Source organism: Carassius carassius, chromosome 13 (genome assembly GCF_963082965.1).
Source record: "Carassius carassius chromosome 13, fCarCar2.1, whole genome shotgun sequence".
Lineage (NCBI taxonomy): Eukaryota > Metazoa > Chordata > Actinopteri > Cypriniformes > Cyprinidae > Carassius > Carassius carassius.
Window position 1 is genome coordinate 6,257,683 of NC_081767.1, and position 26,776 is coordinate 6,284,458.

The following is a 26,776-nucleotide window of genomic DNA, read 5'->3' on the forward strand; positions in this document are numbered from 1 at the left end:
AATCAAATCGTCATAAGGACTAGTGTTTGTGAATATTAAAGCACAAAACGGCATTAAGTATGTATGTTCTGAGCATCTCTGTGTGAATGAGTGACACAGTTTTGTCCACTGCAGACATATTCAAGTGACTAAAGCGGCATTTCACCATTTAATTTGATAAACCTATAGTCAGATAAAAGCACAGAAGGTTTTCAAAGCAACCCGTCAAAATAAAAGTTCAGTGTAATTCGTGTAAACATTTTTATAATATATTTGTATTAATCCATAAATCCTGACAAAAATTAAACATAATTTTTGGAAATAAATAAATAATGAATGAATGAATGAATACACACTTCATAGGGCTCCATTATTGTAAAAACAATTGTAATACATTGTTACATTGTTATATTTGTATCAACTCAATTGATTAGACAATCTTTTTGATTACTCAAAATGTAATTAAACCACTACAATGGAACCCAGACAAATAAAAACACAGAATTTATGAAAAAGGAAAAAAAATATGGCCCTTTAATGCCTTTTTTGTTAAACTTTTAATAAATCATAGTTCAATTCTATGGGCTTAATGATTTCAATTAATTTGATATGTTTTTAATCACTAACATTTTAATGTAACCATTAAAAATAAATGGTTTTCTCACATCTGAGAATAGAAAGGGTCAAAACAGTCATAGTATTATTTATTGAGTAGTTCTGAGGGTTAGATCAACAAAAGAGACAGAGGAAAAGACAGAAAGAAAAGACAGAAATATTTAGAGAAAGCAGATGGAAAGAACCACACACTTGCCCTCTTCTCTTTCTCAGGCACGGTAATGAGATAATTACTGGACCATCTTACACCACTCATTCTTATTCACTGTCAACACAGATGAGACTAGCGGTCTCCAACACTTCCCACACAAAAACTGAACACACAGTTTGAAAAGACACATACATCTCCTCATTCATTTCTTTAATTACAGGTCCCACGGTTCTTCTGATTAAGGAAAATCTCTTGAAGGCTGACCGCTTCCTCAAATTTTAGACTCCAAGCAATTTCAATAGACAAAGCTGAAGGAAATGCATGTCATAGGAAGCATACACATATATAATGCAAATGAGCCTGACCTTAAAAGAAAAAAAACAAAAAACAAACAAAAAAAACCGGTCCAGTGGAAAAGATAACAGATTAGGCAATTTATAGATGGTTGGAATATTTGAGTTTTTTTTTTTTTTTTTAATACATTTAAAGGTCGGGGCAGGTTCTCACCAGTCTAATGCTTTAATTACAATATCTGTTGTTCAAAGAAAATATCAGATATTTTTGTATTTCTTCTTACTTTTTTATTTTTCAAAATTCATTATTATTATTAATATTATTTTATGTTGCTCAAAACAAGTGTTTGATATTTTTGTATCCTACCATTTACACTGCCGTTGCATCACTTGTTTTGTTTTTCATAATTGTTTTATTTACTGTTTTAATTCATATTTCGCTGATATTCAGGTAAGTTCTTGTGTATTTTTTGCAAAAATAAAGGTCAGGGCAAGTTATCAAGAGTGTCAATTATTAATTACATATGTTTGTGTTACCTTGCGTTTTCACTATTCTTTTTGTGTTTTGTTTGATTTTATTTATTTATCTGTAACCTCATATCCAAAGCAGAAACGAAGTGAAAAAGCAATAGAAGTTTTTGCAAATGATTTTGTTCCTTCACCTTCAATATTTCTAGAGTCTATTGTAAAATATCAAAACCCTTTTCCTTATAACTGTACATTAAATATAAAATATCTCACTGATTGGCTGCGATTGTCTCACGTTCCACACACTCAGTGTGTCAAGGAAACCTGGTTAAGACATGCTTTCCAGGCTATTTAATGGTGTTCACAAAAGGTCAACATGTTCAATGAACAGACTCGTTTTTCCTGAGAAGTAATGCTGGAAATGTTTAACAGCGTAATACGCTTCAAAGTTTGTGGCTACATTCAACAATAAACCTACATTTTGTAAAAAAAAAAGCACAATAACTACCCTACTGATAACCCTTATTGTGACATTAAGGAAACTCCTAGCACTGTAAGGTGGCCTGAAAACGATCCTAGCGTTACATTGTTTAACACTCCTCATGCATTCAACTTCAGCTATAAAGCACTCACTCCACTTATCTTCAAATCTCCAGAGAGTAAGAGAGCGAGAGATAGATAGCGTGAGATATAAGATGAAAGATTCAGTTCTGAAGAGCTTTGTCAAAGCACTACTGTTAATCTACAGCGCATGAGATAAGCGATCAAACAACTTGACAAATTACAGCTCCTCAGAGCTTTTTGAAAGGGTATCGTCCACTGAAGCAGATTTTTAATCAATATGCTCTGGGTTGGGTCAGGGTACTTGAGATTCAACCCAGTATATCTAGTGGAATCTACTATACCCGGTTTGTAGATTTCCATTCAATTGTGTGCAGCACAACCGCGTCTGACGAGGTGAATTTCAATGGAGCCAGTTGTTTATTACTCCATGTCTGGGCAGCAAATGCAGTCGCTCCATGCATGCAGAGCACAGGTCATATGGAATGCATTAGTGACCACAGGGTTTGGGTAAATGTTCACAAGTTCGAAAGACGGCTACTGCATAGTCACTTGTTTTCATGTGTTTTTTATTTGGAGGACACCCTTATTTTGCATTCTGCTCTGCTGAATGTTAAGTATAATCCAGTCAGAAGCAGGGCAAAAAATAAAATAAAATAAAAAAATCTTCCTGGCCTCAGCAAGGCCTGTCCATAGCTGTTCGGGAGAAGAGAGATTGCGTTTGAAGTTTATGAAGCGTCAGCACATGATTTCACTGAGCCTTCCAGTGCCTAATGCCAATTCAATTCCAGGGGAAAACCACAGAAAGAGAGAGAGCGAGAGGGACTATATGAAGGCACTCTTCATTTTAATGCAATATTACTCATAGTTTGTGTCTTTATGTTGAAAAGAAATCTTAAATTGAGTGAATATTTTTTTTAATTGATTTCACTCTGACTCACGTGGCATATTTTTACAGTAAAAAAATAAAAATAAAGAAAAAGATTAAAGTTATGTGCAACAATTTTGCAAATGTTTAACTATACTGTATAAACATCTGATTTAAACAACACAATGTTTAATTACTCTAGCAAAACTACAGTAAAAATTCATAATGTGAAATACTAATACAATTTAAACAAACTGTTTTCTATTTTAATATATTTAATTATTGTAATTTATATTTCAGCATCCATTACTCCAGGCTGAACTTACATATGATTTGGCAAATTATTTCTTATTATTATCAATTTTGAGACCATGATACAACATCATTTAAAATTATAATTTTCATTATTCCATTTCATTAATCAAAGAATCCTGAAAAATTAATAAATAAAAACAATAATAATAATAACTTAAAAAGATGATACCAAGAAGAACCAATCAATGTAGAGATTATTAATAATTAAAGGTTGCATAGAATGCATTGAAACAATATTTTAAAATGTTCTTTGATGTCCCCAGAGTGTGTATGCAAATTTTTTTATCAAAATACCCCAAAATTATACTTTTTTTTATAGCTTATTGCTACTTTAAGGGTATGAGCCAAAACGCTCTGTTTATGCGTATGTCCCCTTTAAATGAAAATAAGCTGTTGCTCCCGCCTCCCTTCAAGAGTTGCCAAGTGTGCGGTTTTCCTGCAAAATTTGGTTTACCTACAACACTGTTGCTGCGGGGTTGCTTTTCATACCTGCTGGCAACCCTTCTCAGAAGAGCTCATGCTCTCGGGCAGACTGGTGTTATGGTGACCGTGTTACTGAACTCACACATTGCTTCTAAATACAATTTTTAATTACCACATTCCTATTCAAAATCATTCTGGTAGCGCGTGAAGGTAGCATTAGTGAAAACAGGCATTGACAATAGTAGTGTAGATATCGATCCCTCTTTCAGAAGCAATCTTTGCACAACTCCAGCGCTGAACTGATCCTCGTTTGTGAGGCAATTGAGTCCAGCAGCTTCAGCAAGAGAACAGTAATGGCGGACAGAAGCTTCTCACTCATGACTGTGTATATGCTAATAGGGCAGAGAGTGTCACGAATGGGTAGGACTTTTACCAACTATGTCGTCAAAGTCTGGAACTGTTCATGTGGAGAGACTGTTTTTTGGAATTATAAAACAATGAGTGAGTGGATTTTACCATTATAGGCTGTTTTCACACACTGTGGCCACACTACTGTGTTCAAACACCTTATAAAAGTGATTTTTGCATTCTATGGTACCTTTAAACACCAAAGCAGAATGTTTTCTTGGGGTTATCTTATGGTTTCTTATTAGAATGGTTTCTGAAGGATCATATGACACTGAAGACAGGGTTAATGGCTACTGAAAATTCAGCTTTGCATCACAGGAATAAATTACATTTAAAATATATCGACATATAAAACTGTTATTTTAAATTGTAATAATAGCTCACAATATGACTGTTTCTACTGTATTTTTCATCAGAAATGAAGCCTGGGTGAACATACTTCTTAAAACATTCAAACATACTAATTATTCTAAACATTTGACCAGCAGTGTAGATATTAATGTATTAACTTATATTTAAGATATATTCAATATTATTAAAAAAAATATATTAAACTTTACTGAATTACATTAATTTTAAATATATTTTTCTATTAATATTCATTTTATTGTCATTATGACAAATTTCTCATCTTATCTTTAATTAATGTTGCTAAAAACAACAAAAACGAAACAACGTTTTTTTGCTGACTGGATTAACATTGGTAGAAAGAGGAAAAAAAAACGTGTTGATCACACGCAAAAGAAACACAAAGCATGAATGAGAAAGAGAGTGCAGCTGTTGAAGAGTTGAGATTCTCTCTCTTTGAGATCTCAACAGCTTCATCTTCACAATCTTAATCCCACACAGTCTTGCAGCTGTTGCAAGCTTCTGCAAAGGCGTGCCAGCCTCGCCATGTGCTTCAAACACAAAACTCTCCTTCTCCCAGGTGCAGGCAGGCAAACAATGGACAACCGCTTATGCAGTTCACAAGAAACTGCGGCAGAGACGTGTTGCTCGGCGTAAGCTGCGCCCCTCTGGCACAGACTCTGTGTTTGCCATTCCTTCAATGCTGCAATACTGGAGAAGTTGGTCATGTGGAGGCTTAAGTTCTTACACTCTTTCATTGGCGATGTGAGTGGAACTGAATGAGTGCAGAACACTGTTTTACAGTGTTTTAGTGGGCTGCTTTTGCCAGAGATATCACTTCCACTCTTACTATGAGAATGAGGCTGTAATAGCCCATATGTGCTCTTCCGTGGAGACATTTCCCTCTAGCAATGATAAAGACAGATGGAAAAGCCTTAGTACCATCTCGTTTGGCAATGCAGACTGTGGTACAAAATTACAGGGGCTGTAGAATTGCAGCAGTGAAAATCTACAGACAGTCAAGGAGCGTTCGCATTGTATCCTGGACTGACCGTGATTGAATTATGCCATCTCACTTTAAAGTCAACATGAACTGCTTGCAACCCATTTTATTTTTGCAACCTGAGTTAAGATATTCAAGAATAAAAATTAGTAGGGCATAACTTGATTTTACCCATCGGGCATGACTGAAATGGTTGTTGCACACCAGAATGGAACCAGATGGTTGGAGGATCAAAAAGTAAGAGAGATTCAAAACTTTAGCCAAAAAAAAAAGTATTTTCAGAGGCAAAACAAGTTATTACATTTAGATAAACACTTACAAACATTTTTGGACTGATGAATCAAGCACAATAAGATCTGAAAGGTGTATTAAGAAATGATTTCATGTTGAAGGCAGAATGCCCCAGGTCAACGCACACACACACACACACACACACACACACACACACACACACACACATGCACGCACACACACACACACATATAAACATGCATACACACATACATACTTTACAAGTTAATTGAATACATTAAGTAATGCAAACTTTTTTTGCATTACATGTTTTCTGAAATGTTATGTTTAAATATGCAAATAAGCCACTATCTAATTACATATGGTCTAATGTTCTTATATTTCCAGAACAAAAATCTGAACATTGGATAAAGACAGGTTTAAAATACATGTTTCATTTTTGTTGACATGTTAGAGTCAAATGCATATTAGAGACATATTAAGAGTCAAACAATGATAAACATTTTTAGGAATGAAGAAACAAGCAGAATAAGACCAGGAATGTGAATTAGGAAAGTAAATAGGGTTCATTTTGATTTCATGTAGACTTTAAAACAAAGGAATCCAGTCCTCAATGCATTGTGCGTAGGCCGAACATCTCAGTCGCGGTTATTAATGAAATACTCACAGGAATGTGAATGAGATTAATATGGAGTCGTAAAGGGAGAGCAGCTGCTGGCATGGTAGTTGTGACTACAAATAAAACTATAATGAACTCATAAAACAGGCATGATGCAATTGAAAGATTCAACACTGCAGATGAGCAGAGCGTATAGGATATTTAAAGCCGCAGTGTGTCCTAAGACACTGTAAGGCAAAATTGCAAAACTAATGTCTATTTCCCAAACACGTAGTTCATTTTTCAGTCAGCCAGGTAGCTTCAAACTCACGCCACTGGTTGAGCCAGAAGTTGACGTGTTGGACACCAGTGTTTACACTGCCTACAAAAATATGACCTATGTTTGTCTTGCGAAAAATTACCTGCATATGAAACACATCACACCAACAATCTCTCTTCATAAGTTTTTATACTTTTCTGATACTTCAATATCTGTGAGCTCTCCTACAAACATAGAGAGAGAGAGAGAGAGAGAGAGAGAGAGAGAGAGTGAGAGAGAGAGAGTGAGAGAGAGAGAGAGAGAGTGGTTCAACGACCTCAGGATGGAATGATCCATCAAATGATAGACATTGTCCTAGAGGAGGGATCTATCATCAAATGGTCACATGCAATGCGGAAACAATCCCCAGGCATTGCCAAACAGAGGTCGGAAAGAACAAATAAGGCTTTCAGTGCATGCTCTGCTGGTGACCTTTGGAGAGCGAGAAGGAGAGAGGAGATGGGCAACTTTACGAGAATAATCTCACAAGCATGCTCAGAAGAGATCTCAACGATATCTCAAAATATTCCACGATTTTTCCCATTCTATAAAATAGCAGAGATCTCAATATGAACTAAAACAAAAATAATAATAATTGTAATAATATTTTAGCTACCTGTATACTACCAACATTCGTTCTCTACTTCCATCTTTGTAACCCCGTAAAGCCTGAAATGTAAATGTAAAAATGTGGTTTATTTTTCCCCCAAAATGCATTTTTGCTGTATCATATCATATAAGACAATATGAAGCTTAAAATCAAGGAGGGGAAAAACATTCAGGGGCTCAAGCAAAAACATGCAAGTTGATATAGTTTCTGATATGGCCAAAAAATAAGAAACAATTCTGATATAAGATATATAGCAGACTACGTACATAAAATGCATACTAATTTCAGCTGTCACTCTGTATCTCCCAATAATATATGTTAGTAAGATGATATTTTAATGCTTAGTTTTATGATCAAAGTTCTGTCTTTTTCATCTTCGGGGGAAAAAAATATAGTGTATACTGTATACAATGAAGTACGTTGCCTCAGTGCTTCTCTTGAAATATTACTGCTCCCTGTTGAAGCAAACATTGAGGCGTACAAGCTTTTATCAGAACAAAACTGCAGAAGCCTACAGACTCTTCAAATATTGGACCAAATTTGGGGTTCTGCTCAGCAATCTAGAGCAGAATCACCTCCTTTCATTACTGTCATTTGTTCTTAATGTATGGCAAAGCTTGAAAAGTGAAGTACATGTCTTTGATGTGACAATTAGAGTGAAGGCAGAGGAATGGCTCCAGTTTGGCTCGGTTTTCATTTGTAGTCCTTGTTTTCACCTAAATAAAGGCGGAGAAGACGGTAAAGATGTGGGAGGTGAAAGTAGCTTGGAGAAATGTGAGTTTGTTGCAAAGTGCCTGTGATCAATACTAAAGAGGCAACAAAACTGTGATGTTATTTTGGGGAGAAAATGACAGGACGCTTTATTCTGAATCTCAGCATCTGTCTGCGTTTGAGTGAATATTGTGGCTGCTGGCAGCATAGCCTGATGTGTGACGTGACTTTGAGAAATTAAAGAAAAGGAAATGACAGCAATTTCTTCTTCTTTACAGTCAGGTTGTACCGATAGGTAGGAGGACAACCTCCATAAACGCAGCAGTGCAAAAAACAAAACAAAAAACAAATCATGTGCAGGCTTCAACATGCACAAAAAGTATTTTAACACTAAAGCCACAATTCAAATGTTTAAATGCCAACTGCCTACTTGCCAACTGATAATAAAATATCAAACCAAGTAGGATAAAAATAAATAAATAAATAAATAAAAAAGACTGTCACAGGAAAATTACATCTACATTATATATTCAATTTTATTTCATTGCTATTTCTTATTTTTCTTGTTATATTTTGAAATGATCTTTGATGTATTTATTTAGTTGACCGTCCTGGCTGTAATAATAAAACAAATGAATATACTTTATGGAGAATATACATTTATAAAACATATATAAAAAAAAAAAAATGAAAATGTTATAAAATAGTATAATATTATAAAATTATAAAATATAAACATTCTTATACTTTTCTGGAGAAAAACAAAGAACTTTGTAAAAAAAAAAGTTTGCTTGTTTGTTTGCTTATTCGTTCATTCTTATTTTTAAAATGTATTTATTCAATCATCAGTGCTTCGTCGCATCAAAAAATTAAAAAACCCTCGGCTTAAGTGTTTAATTACTTTTTGTAGCCACCGTGTTTGATGAAGAGTGTTCGTTGAAATTGTAAATTAGATTGCAAATGTATTTCTTTTCACAGCTCTTTTTACTGCTCAACTCCTATAAAACTCACATTTCTGGAGCTACAATCACCTGATCGCCTGGGCCCAGGTTAAAGCTCGCCCAGTACCAACACACGCACACAGTATCTCAGTTAAACATCCGCAACTTACCCGTCACGTTGACCTCTACAAGTCCAGAGCGTGTGCCAATGCTATTGGTTGCATCACAGACGTATGTACCGCCAAACTCATAGGTCACCGGGCCTTTGAAGAACAGGGTGTTGTTCTTGATTTCAATGTTGTTGGGAAGGGATCCATTCAACCTGAGAAAAACAGACAGATAACATTTTTTTTTTTTTTTCTGTTGACCCGTATGGAAACTGGATGGGAGAAAACACCAACTCACATTGAGTAAGATTGGGATGGTACGGATCAGTAGATCAACTGTTACTATGAGGACTGATTCAATCTATTGTGTTTAAGCAAACCAAACATAACAAGCATACTTCAAGAACTGCACATCTCAAACCAACAGACGTGAAGGGTGGTACTACAAAACGACTGAACAGGCCCTTACAGACCTGAATGTTGCCACAGGAAAGAAGGAGTGATCTGAAATGGTGAAAACATATATATGTTGTTATGCTGCCACTCTTTCAGTTCTGGGCTGCTGCACCTGAAGTTGGATCCCAAGAAAAATGTGGAGTCTGACCTACTATACAGCTACCCTCACACTTTAACTGTAGTGTCCTAATTCTGGACTCTTCATGGTTCAGCTGCCCTGCGAGTCTAGACCTGCCCCGTTCTTCTAAAGTTGTAAGAAGAACAAACGTTCTTGTGGCAGATGTTCTCTTTGCTTCTCATCAGAGATCAGTATAACGATGCCTCCCCAGGCACCAGACAACCTCAGATTATCTCCTACTTAACAAGTTCCTTCCTTCCATCTCAATGACACCCAATCTGCCATATCTTTCAGGGTCTGGTTGATTGGCGGTGTTCTTTATAAGAACCTTTCAAACCTTCTAACGGTAGTGTTCTCAAAGCAAGAGACATAAAACAGTCCATTCGCTAGTACACTAAAGCATCCAAACAATAAAACACACCATTTATTCAGGTCAACAAAGGGTGAGAGTAGAAAGCATAGTAGAAATAAGGTCAAGTCTCAGTCAGAGCAAAACAGAACACGCATAAACATTGTGAACAATAAGATGAATTATAATAAGCCTAGTTCTCATCCTATTCGGATGAGCCTCAACGCATTGCACACAACTGTCAATTAACATTATTTCAATTCTATATTAATGTGACTTACATAGCCTATTGCTACATTGATTTAATTTTCATATTACCCAATTTGTAATATTCAGACTTGCCAAACTTGATATTCCGTATTTCTTCACTTGATTGTGGTGACAAAGTAAATAGAACTAAAACAGCATCGATATTAGCCACCTTCAGGCATTTCTATTATAAATACTGACAATGTTTTAAATGCTTTAAAATGTTTGCAAATATATCATAAAATGGAATCATTGGCTTAAGTATGTCTAAAGATATGAACAACATTCTAAAATGTTATTCTTAAAGTGCTCGCAGTATGAGGTTATGCTAATGAACAATAGTATACTTCGTGGATGAATTGTTAATTGTGATTACTAATATTAACACATTAAATTATAATACATTGGTGTCTTTTATCACCTTATTAAATGGTGTCATTAGGTATGATGCAAAGCAGAGCAATGACTAATAAAAGTTCAGTTACAAAGCATATAACCCTCACCAAACACACACCACTATTGTTTTTCAAATGTGTGTGTGCTTTCTGTTTTCTTTCTAAACTGTTCCTGTAATATTCATAACCTGTTTGAGGACAGGGCCTGTGAGACAGATTTCAGCCCCAAAACGCAGAAGGTATAATGTGTTTCCCTAAATGCTGACTGCTGCAAAGAAATCTGATAAGATCCAGCAGATAGAAGACGGGAGGAGAGATAGCTAAGGAAATATGTCACAATGAACTTTCTGAAGATAAACTCTGAATCTGAGTGTTTATGACTGTTCTGCTCGCTTTATGACATATTTATGGTAAGAATCTCTCTGGCATGTTTTGATATCTGGGAAATTAACGCAAATCTGAAACTGAAAGTGTGTGTAGGTGTGTGAGAGAGAATGTGTGAGTACTCACATCATATTTCAATGTGAAATCTGAAATAGGAGTTATATTTCGTATAATATTCGTAGACTATGAGTTTCGGCATAAAGTCTGGCCCAAATAGTTGCTTATTTCAGCCAAGAATCAACCACTGTCTGGATGACACCTGAAGCGATCAGTCGCAGTTCTCAGTTTCATTAAAGGAAAGGTCATCTTAAATAGTTGTATGATAGTTACAAAAAGCCAGCCAATCAGATTAGAGCTTCCCAGATCAAAACAGGACTTTCCAATTTTGTGCAATTTGCATCAAACGGTTACAGAACAGACTGTGGCTGCTTTAAGGATAAAACGAAATTTCTTAAAGTCTGTGTGAACGGGAAATTGAGACTGACTTGTTGCAAAGATTCAACGATCTTAAAGTATTGTAACATATTTCAGAATGAAATGGAATTTTTCATTGAGAATATTTAATTAGACTTGTTGCGAAGTTGAATCGACTTCAGTATTTTAACAGTATTTCTGAATGAAATGGAATATTGAATGAGACAAAATAGAACAGGGTTTGGTTTCAGTGCACCTCCTTGCCATTTCTAGTTCACAGCAGACTGATGGCAAACTTTAATGCTGAAGTGTGTAATGTTTTATGTTAAAATGCTTTCTTGTAAGTAAAAAAACGTGCATATTCCAAAAACCCCGAAGGCTCAGATTCAGGACAAAAAAATAAGAACAATATAAACAAAGGTCAGTGTCTGACGAAGACTTGATGGTCAAAACGTTGTACCAATAAATTCCTTGGGAGCAGTCTTATCAGTATGCAGACAGTTTTTTGTTTTGTTAAAATACTTTCTTGTAACCTTGTATACAGAGAAAATGTTTTGTACGTTGACTGAAAAAAGGAAACATTGTGACACTTTCAAAACATTACTATGTTTCTTTAAGAATCCAACTAGCCTGACATAGCAACAGCGCCTTAACCAATAGCGTGAGTTTGGGGCGTGACTATGAGTTTTATCAGCCAGTGGCATATCTTGGAAGTGTTTGGGAAACCTGCAAAAAACCTTTTTTTTCATTTGGTGGAGATAATGGTTCTGAAATTACACAAGTCACACAAACTCTGTTTTCTTCCCTGTGCATTTTCAGAAGGGCATTTGTGTAATATTTATGCATAACGTAAAATAGTCAGCGCTTATACCACGTAAAAGACTTGAGTGAACTGCAGCTAGTGCTTGTGTGTGTGCATCCATAGTTGTTCAGGATTGAAATGTTCTACAACAGCGCGGTGATGACCTCCAGTGTAGCGCCCAGGGGACCCTTCAGAACACATTTGGTGTCCGCTCTCCACTGCTGCTGTGGCCGTCCCCTCTTATCTGTCACGCTGGCGCCCGTGTCTTTCCCTATCACTGTCTTCTCCTCCACCCCGCTCTGTAATCACACCATTTCCATCTATCTTACCTTTTTCTCCCATGGTTTATCCTCTCACTTTTCTAGCAACTCCTAGTCTTTGAATTAGATATTCTTGCTATTTTTAGGGGCATTTGCAAATTTCTTCTATCCACTTTTGAAAGTGAGTTAAATCATCAGTGTGCTTGTGTTCACAGTACAGTGTTATTTTTGTAATCTGAATCCTATCCATTCATCATTGATACTATTATAGTTTTTAATTAATTATTTTTTTCCCGTTTTCATTTTGATTTTAGTTAAAGGTTAAGTAATTTTGCTGTGTCATAAAGTTTATATAAACAGATTTTTTTTTTTATTTATTAATTTTGCGACTAACAGAAATAAAATCAGTTAACGTTTCCTAATATGCCATTTTATTTCAGTTAAAATGTATTTCAAGTGTTTTTTTTTCCCCTTTTAATGGTTTTAGATAGTTCGCCCAAAACTGAAAATAGTAGAAAATGTAGAAGACAACAACAACAACAATAATAATAATAATAATAATAATAATAATAATAAACACAAACAAACAAAGAAACAGACAGACAGACAGATAGACAGACGGACAAATAGACTAACAAACAAACAAAAAATGTCTGTAACCAAACTGTTGACAGCAGGAAATTACTTCCACTGAATTTGTTTCAATACTGTCAACTGTTTGGTTTCAACAGAAGAAAGAAACACATATACCCGCAGGATGAGTAAATGATGACAGAATTGTACTTTTTGGGTGATCTCTTTAAATATAATAACTGTAATAATAATAATGACATGATATGATTCACATCAATGAGACACAATATGACATGGGGTGGGCTACTTTGATACAGGCCAGTAAATAGCAACCTAACAACCATCACTTGGAACCCTTTAGTAATGGCATAGCAACCAATAACACCAGCACCCCACACCTTGCTGACAAATGTAGTACCAACAAGCACCAAACCAGAACATTCCTGTTCTCACTTTCTGGTACCTCATCTTTTCCCTTCTCAATCCCCATGTTCCTCATTTCATATCGTTCTTTTCTTCTCTTTCATTGATTTATTTTTTTCCACAATTTCACACATAGCATTTGTTACCACATCAGAAAGAACAATAGTGTTCTATTGTGAAAAAAAAGGACTCCCAAGAAGCAATAGCTTATAAATAGGGGTCCAAATTCCACCACCAGCACCACCCCACCCACCTGGCAAGGATTATATAAGTGGTCCAACTTTAGATACCAGGGCAACCATTCTTTAAATTGTGGGTATATAGAATACAGTTATCTTAGACAACATTGACAGTCCTGATACTTCATTCTACTTCCAGTCTCAGTATACCAATTACTAATAAAAAAAAAAAATGCCTCAAGAAGACCTTAGCTCCATCCATGTGTCCCTCTTCACAGAGTTAGCTGGTGTATATGTGTCCTTTGATACCCTGAATAGCCCAGAATGATCAGCGTTTCCTCTCTCTCTCTCTCTCTCTCTCCTTTCTTAGTCTCTCTCTCTCGTCCTTTATCATTAAAACCCACCCCAGTCCACAGAGGCAGTGCACCCTGGGCATTGCCAGCTATTAATCCACCACAGCTGAAGACCAGTGACATGTTTTCCTTTCCCAGTTTCCGATGCCTAATTACTGAACAAATTGCCACATTTATCTTTCAGTTTTTTTTTTGTGCTGCATAATTCCTCCATTTTTAACTGTAACACACAACTTGCTCATCCACTGTGTCCAACAATGTTGTTGGTGTCGGTATTGTTCGCATTTACATACACATACGTTCATGGGAATTTGCTGAGTGATGAATGATGGGATATTTCGCTGTGCTAATTGGCATATAAGTGTGGCGCATGCGGCAATGCCAAGGCACTGAATTATAAAGCTGCACAAGGGAGTTCAAGCAGAAGGTTACATGGGTCATCTTGGAGTGGACCTGACCCAAGGGCGCAGGAACAATCTGGAACAACACATTAGAAAACTTATCAGCTTGTCTCATGAATATTAATTAGTTGATGTAATCAGTGATAGGTTTATAGGTCAGGCCAATTAATCGGCATCAGCTTGCTGTGTCCACTTGGCCTAAGTGTGTAAGCTCTTAAATCTGCCAACAACCATTTCAATGGTTAACTAACTAACTAACTAATTAACCAACCAAATAACTATTTTTATGTAATTATGTATGTATGTATTTGGTTCTTTGTTATTAAGAGAATTCTGAGTTACTGAGGTGTCTGAACTTTTTTTCTGTACATAATTATATTGTAGTATGCATCAAGTATTATTAAAATCATATTGTGATTGTTATCCTAATTATAAATTATTATTGTTATTGTTATTTAGTGCTGTCAAATGATTAATCACATCCAAAATAAAGGTTTTTGTTTACATAATATATGCAAGTGTAGTGTGTGTATTTATTATGTATATATAAATACACAAACATACATTCAAATATTTAAAAATGTATTTATATTCATACATAATTTATATTATATAGAATATAATATTTAAATATAAAATATTTAATCAAATATGTACAAGCATGTGTCTGTGTGAATACTGTATGTATATATATATATATATATATTTTTTTTTTTTTTTTACACATGCACACACACACACATTACACAAGCATATATTATGTAAACAAAAACTTTTATTTTGCATACAATTAATCATGATTAATTGTTTGACAGTGCTATTACTATTATAATTATTAATATTATTATTATTGAGGAAAAATATTTCTTTAAATCACACATTTCTAAGGCTAATCACATGGGTGCCACTGTAAAAAAAAAGAAAAAAAAATTATATATATATATATATATATATATATATATTAATAATATAATATGTGTGAGGGTCTATAATGATTAATACAACTTGATTAATGAATCTGGTTGAGTCTGGTTAAAATGATTAATGAGTCGAGAATGGTTTCTACACTCTTGACCTCACACAAACACCAGCATTGTCCACAGAAAGGTTTATAAAACAGACCCGAGACTGTCTTGTCAACATATTCATTTGGTAGGCAAAGCAATGATGTCATTTTTTGCTAACATACTTTGCATCCAAACCCGTAGCACCAGTACAACAATAGCATCACAAGACCCATACTGAAAAACAAAACTCAGTCTCACTGTATATCTCTTTCACTGTTCTTTAAAACCAGTATATTGGTAAGGTAAACATTCAGAATGACACAAAGCAAAGCTTATTTTCTCATGTTTGATCTTGTTTGAAGGTTTATCAATGGCTCAGTGAGTTCTGAATAGAGCCATTGTAAACGTCTTTACTTATCTTGATTGAGTGCTAACCACCAATGAATGAAGAAGTAGTTTACGGAAGGAAATTATTCTCTTATCAGTCATAACACATCTATGCTGTCATGTATTATTACAGTAAACTGAATATTTCAGAGAGAACTCTTCAAACATCAGTTATCTTTTATTTAGTTTAATGATGCCAATATACACAACCAGTCAAATGTTTGGACTCACTGATCCTCGTGATCTTGAAAACCTTAAAAACCCTTTGATCTAAAGGTTTATGAGTAAAATGTTTGACATTAGTCTTGTAAACAAATATAAATTATGCATTTCTTAAAATAAATAAATAAATACAAAATTGTGCTTTTTGGATGAATTGGATAGTAAAGGAAATCAGGCAACAAGTGTACAGCATACCTGCTTTTGAAGACTGTACCATTATTTCAAAAAAAAAAAAAAAAAAAGAAACCATGGGCATTTTACCAGAGCATTATGGATATTAATATATGTAGGTAAAGTGTGTCTAAGGTCATTTAAATAATCAGGAGTAAATAATGGAATATGCTGCCTATGAATATCATGTTATGAATGTATATATATATATATATAATGTATATATATATGCATTTTTTCTTTTCTCTCTTAAAAGCAAGGGCCACAATGGAAAATAGTTACTGCAACTTTATTGTGTTATCCTTGACAAGAAAGTTATTGGGTCAAATAAACTCAAACAAAACAAAACAAAACAAAACAAAACAATAAAATAAAACAGCAAGAACTATTTAAAATCTAACAATGATTTATTTTGTTACTTGCAAACAAACAATTTGGCTTTTTATTCATCCTCTTTATGTCACTCAAATAAATTACTCATTCATCTCATTAAATTAATAAGCTGAGACAACAAACGGATTATACGTAATGTGGATTAGTATGGCAGGCAAGAATAACTCACAGTTTCCACTGGTAGACGGTGACGGCTGGGTTGGCGTCTGCATTGCATGTCAGCTTTACGTCTTTGCGATTCAGGAACCAGTTCCCATCAAATCCCTCGATTTTTACCTCTGGCTCATCTATATAAAAGTACAAACATGTCTTCAGGCAGGGGCTCAGATGGCTTATCTGGGTCACATGACTTGACGATGGGTGCTTGTCGTAATACTGATTAATGGTCTGGGCTCATTGCTGAAAGGTCAAGAGTTTATTTCTTAAGCGATTTGGAGAAGAACCAACAAGTGAAGGGTTACTGAGACTTCAACCACCACTGTGCCCTTTAGCTACCCACTTACCCACAAGCTGCTCTAGGGCAACTATTCCAGAAATTAGCCTAATTGGATAAGAACCTCTGCCAAATGCCGAATTTCAATTCATTACAGCACAATTTTTCTATTAATAATGGTATTAAAATGCACTGCATACTGGATGGTACAGGTCAGCAATTTCTCTGTCTCTTCATATTTATTCTTAATTGCTTTCATGAGCATGTATAAGGCCGAGCAAATTCAATTTGGAGATGTTATACCAAAGGGTAACTTGATTAACAAAACACTGAAAGTAAATGGAGAATCAGGACGAGTGATTCTCTGTGAACTTACCGCTGCTCTAAACACAGCGTTTCACACAAACAAGCGCACCGTAAGAACTAAATATTCTATGGTGTAGAGTGGGAGAATGGGTGGATTTCCTCTATCAGTGTGCTGTATGGGGGCTGCTATACTGCTCTAAACGGCCCTAAACAATAGCTGATAACAACAGCGGCTGACAAAGGCCAGTGACACATCTCTTCCTGCTCCAAACCTCCTCCGCAGAACTTGCGTAACAGTACAGCAGAAATGCTAACTAACATCGTATTACATTTGTATGTATTGTTCAAACATTCTTTGACATTCCAGTGGGGTTTATATAAATATGTAACTAATTTTATATATATAAAACAAACAAACAAATAAATATTTTAAATAATTGTTTACTATTTTAATGTATTTAAATGTTATTTATTCCTGTGGTGGCAAAGCTGATTTTTTTTAAGCAGTCTTTAGTGTCACATTTTACATTAAAATGATTCTTATATTGGTGCTCAGTTTTTAATAACGGTTCTTGATATTAATGCTGAAAACAGTTTTTGCTGCTTAATATTTTTTGTAGAAATCGTCCTACATGTTTTTTCATGATTCTTTAATGAATAGGAAGTTCAATAAACAGCCTTTATTTAAAAAACATAAATATTCTGTACTTTCCTGTCTTTTAAGGTCAATTTAATGCATCCTTGATTAATCAAATTTATGATTTCTTCTCTATAAATACCAAACAGCAAAAAACTGATTTCACCATTGACACTAATAAGAAATGTTTCTTAAGCAGTAAATCAGTATATTAAAATTATTATTTGCATATATTTTTTGCATATATTAAAGCAGAAAACAGGATATTTGATCAAATAGATGCTTAAATACTTGGTGAGCATAAGAGACTTCATTCAAACATATTTAACATTATCCCAAACTTTTTTACTGGTAGAATATTTTATACATATCCCTAATAACATGGTGAACATAATAACAAGTAATTTCTTGTTTTAATGTTGCCGTTTGAAAGACACACAGAAAAACTTACACTGAACATTGAGTATGACGCTGTCAATAAAGCGGTCTGTATGGTAGGTGACGATGCAGGTCAGCTTTTGACGGTGAGTCTCGCGGCTGGGCAACACCATGTAGTTGCTGCGCACGGTCACGGTGCCATTTGGATTGCGCGTTTCCTGAAACGTGGCTTCACCCTTCAGAGTGGTGTCCCATTTGATGACGCTGGGAGGTTTGCCGTTAGCCGACATGCAGCTGGCAACAGGTATCTTGCGCTTCGGCGTCCTTGCCACGATGGTTGATGAAGTCAAGGTCATCTGGGTCACTGGCCGTGCTGGAAGAAAGAGGTAAACAGTAAAAAAAAAAAAATACAAGAAAAGAAACACTGTAATATACTTAAGTACTGTGTGAACAGGAGCAGCAAAGATTCCCTTTAGAAGTTGAGTAAAAAAAAAAAAAATCATCAATTATCACTGATCCAGTACCTCTAACACTAATCTCGCTGTTCTGAAAAGTCTTTTTGTTTTCAGTATAAATGAAGCAGTCCACTAATTTATTATTCCCCTAACCCGTGTTCAAAGCAAAAGCATCAGTCAAGCACTCAAACAGATGTAGAAACCACTCGTTTCTTGCAGTGCCCAAAGTCATCCAATCTCGATCCTTTATAGGCTGCCAATTAGCAATTAACTGGCCCGCATCAAAAGAGAAGATGTGTGTTTATGTGAGTGCATGTCAAAGAGTGCTGATAGCAGGACTGAGGTTTGTGTCGAGGGTTGATATGACATGAAGAGGCTCTTTGAAAGCACTGAGCTGGTTATCTCCGTTCAGGTTGCTAGCGTTCTCAGAGGACACATGTGAACGTGAGATACAAAATGGGCTTGGGAGTTAATAAGCCACACTAGTAAAAAAAATCTGTACTTGAGCCAAGCAGCTCCCTTTGCTGGCTTAATGGAAAACATATCAACACTTCATTTCTAATTAGATCTGCAATCAGTGGGAGCATAACCCACCTCTCTAACGAGATACTCCTCTCTTGCGATCCAACACTCACACACACACACACACACACACACACACACACACACACACACACACACACACACACACACACACACACACACGCGCACACACACACGCACACGCACACACCCACACACACACACGCACATACATCCTGTTGCTCTTCTTTACCTGTGCAGCTAATAGCTTAAACTGAAATACATATTAAAAATAAAATAAATATAATAGAAATGACAAAACACACAAAAAAATTGCTAAGACTATAACGAAAATTAAAACAGCAAATATAAAGCAAAATATTTTATATTTTCAAAATATGAAGGAAAAATATAATAGTATATCAATGAAACTACATTATTTATATAATTACAATGAATACTACATTATATACATTAACAACACGTGTGTGTTTACTTTGTGTTTAATAGTTAAATGACATGCAGGTATGCAAATAAATAATGGCATATTTATTAGCAAGTGTTCTTTATTTCTTTCTTTCTTTCTTGCACAGTTTTTTTTATTTCACAAATTATAAGATTTTTATAAACAGACAAACCCCCATTTTAGGAAACCCTGATCTATTGTATAGCCTCAGATCTGGATATGTACTAATTTTACAGTGTTAATGTTTTTTTGTTTTTTTTTGGATATAAAACACCATACACTTTTGTTGTCAAAGATTAGCTTGGACATTCTGCTTAAACTCTGATTTTGTGTTTCAAGGAAAATAATACAATTTTGGATTCCTATTATAAAATGATAGCTTATCTTCACCTGTGTGTGTAGCGGAAACATGTATGAATATACAGTATTATATCTGCAGGTCGAGGCTAGGGTGTAGCTCTTTCTGTTGTGGTGAGCGCTGATCAATATATTTCAAGCTTAGTGAAGGTTTTACCCAAGCACATCACAGACCTGGAGTGGTCAAGGACAAAGATGATTTTTCTGAAGGGCTTACAGGGTTATGAATAAAATATTGCTGAAACAACATCCATTTACACCTTACTATCTGCTAACCATGACGACACCTTTAATCAAAAATCTCTCACCATGTCAGTGCTAAGAGTGCAGAGAATATTCGAGAAAATGAAACCTATTTCTGTGCTGTCTTTCATGGTGTTCTATGTGTGCAGAGAACTTGAAGCTTAGTGCAAACCAGTGTTGTGGAACTGTACTTATTATTATTATTATTTTTTAACTGTTCGTAATTTAATGTTTATTTATTACATTCAATGCACTTTTTCATTTAACAGTCTTACATAAATTGTACCATTTAATGTGAATAACTCTTACACAATTCTTACAAAATTTATTTGTGAATGAGGCCCACTGTCACATTAATTTGACAATTTCAGAATTATTTTATGAATGACATATACAGAAATGTATTCTGCTCATGTTTCATGAAAGAGGCTCTTTGATGCTCTGTGAATGCATTCTTTTCACAGGAGAACAGAACTAGATATGTACGGTCTCAGCTGCTAGTATGGTGGTCTTACCAAAGACGGTGAGGTTGACCATATTCTCCCTGTTGCCTGCTGGGAAGGTGGTGTACTCGCAGATGTAGGCTGCCTCATCAGAGAGCCGTAGGTTGCTGAAGACAATGGTGGTGTCCTCAAGAGTAGAAGGGGACCTCTGGCGCACAGCAGGATGCTTGAAGCTCACACGGTCTTTGAAAGGGGCCAGCACTGATACTCCCAAGTCTGGGTTAGCGGTGGCGACGTTTTGTTTGGTGCCATTTATCAGCTTTTGCCAGGTGACCTGAGAGATCTTCACTGGTGGCTTACCGTTGATGAAAACACATCGCAGTTCGACCGTGTCACCCACAAATCCGGACTTAATGGGGTCCGTCTGCACTGACTGCCCTTTACCCGCTGCAGAAAGACAAGAAGAGGGACATTACAAACAAGTCAACCAATCTGTACTGAGAATGATACTTTGGTAATTTACCAATATTAAAACCATTTTTCTTTAAAGGCGACAGTCACCAATTTAATATGGAAATCATGCATAATTACACAAAACTAACCCTAAACCGAACCCTAACCCTATAGTAAGTATATGTATTTAAATAGTATTATCTAGTACTGTGTTATTACAATGTAACAACTTCACCTTAAAATAAAACATTATATATATATATATATAACACTTTATTTTATGGTCCAATTCTTGCTATTAACAAACCATTAACTATGATTTTGCCTCAATAAACTCCCAATTTGATGCTTATTAATAGTTAGTAAGGTAGTTGTTAAATTTAGGTTTGGGGTAGGATTAGGAATGTAGAATATGGTCATACAGAATATGTGCTTTATAAGTATTAATAAACAACCTATATGTTAATAATAGACATGCTAATAAGCAACTAGGTAATAGTGAGAATTGGCCACCAAAAAAAGTGTTACCTTTTTTTGATTATTAATTAATCTCTCCATGTGTTTTTGGTGTTTATTTCGCATATGCATCACAAAAACTATCACCCTAACATAAGTCATAACAGCTCATTGACTCGACTCTGGCTTTCATGCCACAGTCGAGTGCGCCAAAACAGAAAGCGTCCCAATTCAACAAGAGTACTTCAAACGCCACCTTAGTCAACAAACAGAACTAATTACAAGCATGGCAGTGGTGTTTACAGGCAGCATTAGGTCTTCAAGAGCTCCGGAATGTAGACTTTCCCTGCATGTGTAATGATGGTGGATCCCCCGACTTTGATGCTGACTGCCAACCCTCCCACACCACTCCATCCTAATTATTTCTCATTGGTAAACATCTCAGTAACAGCTTCAAGCACCTATTAATGGAAACAATGTGGGATCCAGTCTAAGTGTGCCCACAATGATGGCACTTGAATTAAGCTACAATAAACCAGGCAGGCAATTAGTAGTAAACAAATGGGTTTTCTATTTTTTCCCTGCAACAGCTTTCAGGAGTTCGAAGGTATCTGTCAAGTAGAAGATGAATCCATTGCCCCCAGTTAAACAATAGTGGTTTTGTCTCTCAATCCTGAAAACTGCATACCCCACAGTCAAATGCGTCTTGTTTTGGCAGGCCCTTGGCCTTTTGTCTCCCTGGTGACCTTCTTTTACCCCCTCCAGCTGAGAATGATGTGTCAACACTCGAACCCCTCCTTCTCACCCCTTCCTTTTCTCTAAAGTCTCTCTTTTTTGCACGTGCTATTGCTCATACTTTTTTTTTAACTACCCCCTTTACTTCACCTCCTGCCTTTCATTCATATTTCCTTTGTCTTCACTTCCTTAACACCTGACCAGACAACTGGCTCTTCTTACATTTCAACTCTGCTTATGCTTCCTCGGAAGGGCTATGTATTCAAGAGCAATTTCAGTTCCTGTTTAGTTCTAGACAGGCCATTCATAACAGAAGCTTTCCTGACCCATGAATAAATCTGAGGCAAACGTGTCCCTTGAGGTTCCATGAGTTCTGTTGTCTTTAACTAACCTGTCGTAAGAGACCCCAAGTACATATATTTCTCCTCGCCTTTAGGTACTGTGCCTTGTGTCTTGTTGGCCTTGCTTTCTGCACAAACTACACCACATACCTTCACCTCCCTCTTCCCCCCTCTCCCTCTCTCTCTCTCTCTCTCTCTCTCTCTCTTATTTATGACTGGTAAAACAGGTAATTACCTCCTACAGAGGGACCTTTGCAAAGAGGAAGTAACTCTGAAGTTATGTGCTTAATCACGCCACTCATAAAAGTAGGAAATACTGCAGAGGAAAACAAAACCGAAAGAAACTGTGGGTCATTTGATCAAATGGCGTGCCATTTGATCAAATGACCCACAGTTTCCTTCGGTTTTGTTTGCTATAATTTTGTTTGCTATAAACTTTGCTATAATAATGACATCCTCAACCTTTTTTAGAAGTGAACTTTCAAACACATCTTAAACTTTTGTACTTCATCATATATATTTAGTTCATTTGTCGTCTTAAAATGTGTTTGTATAGTAAATAACAGATCATTAAAAAGTGGATGTTTGTAGTCACTAAACAGTAATTTAATTTCTAAAAAGAATGTTGTAGTTTTGTGACCTGAATACCTTTAAAGATTACAATTTTAGATCAAGACTTGTTTACACGTTATTTGATTGATAGAAAGTTTAATATAATATAAAATCATACAATCATATAAAAAATCATTTTAAATGTATTACTTTTTAAACTGTAAATGGTTCCAGTTTCATGGAACGACCCATATAAGTCTAAATGTTGATATATGCCGCGTTTCCACCGAATTTTTTTTTCCCCCCAGACCTGTTGCTTTCTGTGTTTCCTCCGCGGTGTAAAGTACCGGGAAGATTAGGCAAATAGACTGGTGACGTAGGTCTGCACGCATTTCTCAATAAAAAAGTACGCTGATTTTGGACGTGCATCCTCTGTAGTTGAGATTTTGTGCATTCGTCTCGGGAGTGTGATGCCCGCGACAACGCAAATCCGGTAAATCTGCAAACATCAGCATACTTGATAACATCAGTCAGCTCGCCTTGGCTACTGCAATTTTCCTCTCTGTATATTTACAATAAAACGAAATAGGATATCAAATACCACTGCCTCCATTCGTTTTTCATTTAAACATCATCCCCCGGTTTCACAGACAAGTCTTAAACCTAGTCCTAGACTAAAATGTAAATCTGAGCTGTTTCATCTGAAAGAAACTTGCATTGACTGATCTTAAAATATATCTGTGCCTTTATTTTGTGTCAAGATGCACACCAGTAATGTTTTTTTGTCTAAGGCACATTTGTAAAAATTGCTTAAATGTCTTAATTGAACTATGATCTAATCCTGGCTTAGTCTAAGCGCCGTCTGTGAAACCAGGCCAATAACAGCTGCAGAAATGTACTTAGTTCAGGTATATGTGTATATATACAGCCATTACAATGAAACAAAATATTATATAAATTTGCCTTTTTTATTTTCATTTTAATATATAGATAAATTGAATACAGACCAAAGATAACCTATTAGATTTACCCTAAACTAATTATATTTTATGTTTAACCACTAAAGAGACATCAAAGCCAGTGGCACACTGAAGGTCTAGCCGAGGTGCGGCTGCTCTTGACGGATACATAAGAACTGAACTCCCACTGATCGCGTGGACCTCACCGTCTCGGCGAAACACATTTTTAAATAGGTCTTTATAAATAAACCACAGATTTGAGTTTTAAACAACTACATTCTCAAAGTTCCGGAACTTTGAAAAAGTACTACTTCGCCAGCAGGGACTTTCTGAGGGGCATTTTTTTTACCCGGAACTTTATTTAGTTCCTGGTTCCTGCGGTGGAAACACACAGAGTACCAGGCCAAAGTCCCTAGTTCCTGGGTTAAGTTCCTGCGGTAGAAACGCGGCAATAGAAAATATTGAAATGGTACTTTTTGAAAATGAGACAATAATGGTCAATTTTGAAGAGTTTTAAGGTTAACTGCTAATTGGGGATCTGATATGAGTATTTGTAAGCCATTCTAAGAATAGCTGAAATACTGGTTTAAGCTGAGGCTTGTGGGTGACATTAGTCATGAGAGTTCAACATGTATGGGCAAGTGTTTAAATGCTACATTCAGGACTTACAGGCATTTGAAAGATAATCTGGGAAAAGTTCAATTTGAGAAAACTGATTAGTCTAGAAGTAAACTAGATCTCATGACCAGCGTGGTTGAAAGTAGCCACACATTTAGAGAGAAAGCAAGAGAAGGAGGCAAAATATGCACTGTTCATTCAATGCACATATAAATATGTCTTGTGTGTGTGTGTGTGTGTGTGTGTGTTCACAAGTGTATGAAAGTAAAAAAAAGACACTCAAGATTTAAGAGAACGCATAGTAGTGACCTTGAATAGAAAGAATTTATCTCTTATCACAGATGGATCTTTCTTCTTTATCATGCAGTGTTAAACTAGAAGTTTCAGGTTCGTTTCATAAGAACAGGAAAATTAAATCATTTTGCCATGAATTCAGCTGTGTTCACCACCTATAAAAAGTAGATATTTACACTTTTTTCAGAGTGAAGCCCATGCAAAAGTTGCCACGGCAATGGTGTCACTGTAGTTTATTTACTGGTCCAAGTCATAACAGACCCTCTAATCCTAAGTATGAGAATTAATTGTGATGCTATCCTTATCCAACATCATTTATAAAGGAGGGAATCAGCTGGTGATGTGTCTTTTTTTTTTTTTTTTTTTTTGATAGACACCAAACCCTTCATTTCAAATTTACCCAGGCATGTATCGATGAGACATTTTGACCAGAGTGTACAGACCCATCAGCAGGCACTGTGAAATCACAGATTGATTGACTAATTGAGTTTGACAGAAAGACAGCTGGCAACCTTTGCACAGATACCTTGGGGAACACCTGTGTCCTTGTACCCCTTGATTTGACCCTGATTCCACTGGCATTTGCTACTGTGACAGGGTTGAAACAGATGAAATGTCTTGTGAAGTACCAGTGTGATTTACAGCTTGCCAACATCAGTTAGAAAAACAATCCAATCTATGGGTGAAAGCATCTGAAATATGGGCCTAGTTCACTTCAGCTTTATGAAGATGTTGTTAGTAGAGGAATAGGAGAAGTAGCAGAGAGACTATATTCTGCTAACTCCCTACTCTGAGTCATCCACTTAGACCACCACAAATAAAGATCAGTCTACACTTTTGAAGGATTTGTGAGAGAGGGGTAACTATACAGCTCCAGAACCCACATCCTCACACTGAGGAACCCAAAGCTTCTGGGCCCCTGGGCCCCTTGACCCCATTTCCACCTTCTCTTCCTCCACCTCGGGTCTAAAGGGGTCTACCAAAGAAAGTGGGAGATAGAGAGTAATTATAGCCGGCACAGTAGATATGAACAATGGAGGTCAATAAGAGAGACAACTTGAGAATATAAGCACTTCTGTACACAATAAAAGAAGTTGCTACGAAACAGGAGCGAGGGCAAACAGACTAGGAGAGAGCATTGTTGCTGGCACAATGGTGCCCCCGAAAGCACAACAAAAAAAAGTTGAGTAAGACGATAATTTGCAGACATCTGAATAACAATGAAAGTGAAGTAACACACAACAGAACCAATCCCTAGATCTTAAAGTATCCAGTGGATCTGACAAACACACTCAAGGGTGGTGTTTAGACAACATGGACTCTGGAATCTTTTTCCAGGTCTCTTTGCTGGACTACATGCAGAAGCTCATAATGTGGAGGGAAGTAATTGCATAGATTTGACTGTGAGGCATGTATGAGCAAGTCAGAAGAGGCCAAAACCTTTCACAATCACCATTGTTCAAGTTGTATTAAAAAATCTAATTTAGTCACGTTTTATCCACTCATCATGACTCAGAGAAAGAGCATAAAACAAGCCCAATTTATGTGTGATTACTCCTTCAACTTTCAGTAATCTGGCAAGATTGTGAGCATGTAGGTGGAAGTCAAGGATGAATGTGGTT

The 26,776-nt window shown here is 36.0% G+C and overlaps 1 protein-coding gene across 1 annotated transcript in view; it reads right to left on the reverse strand.

The window, feature by feature from the left end:
* Nucleotides 1–26,776, reverse strand: part of LOC132155894 (nectin-1-like) — a 220,148-nt gene that overhangs the window by 137,524 nt on the left and 55,848 nt on the right. The window contains exons 2-5 of the mRNA XM_059564653.1: nucleotides 20,819–21,193; nucleotides 18,334–18,633; nucleotides 16,676–16,793; nucleotides 9,034–9,185 (exon numbers count right to left, since the gene is read on the reverse strand). Of these exons, the coding sequence (XP_059420636.1) occupies nucleotides 9,034–9,185; nucleotides 16,676–16,793; nucleotides 18,334–18,633; nucleotides 20,819–21,193 (945 nt within the window). The remainder of the gene's footprint in view (nucleotides 1–9,033; nucleotides 9,186–16,675; nucleotides 16,794–18,333; nucleotides 18,634–20,818; nucleotides 21,194–26,776) is intronic.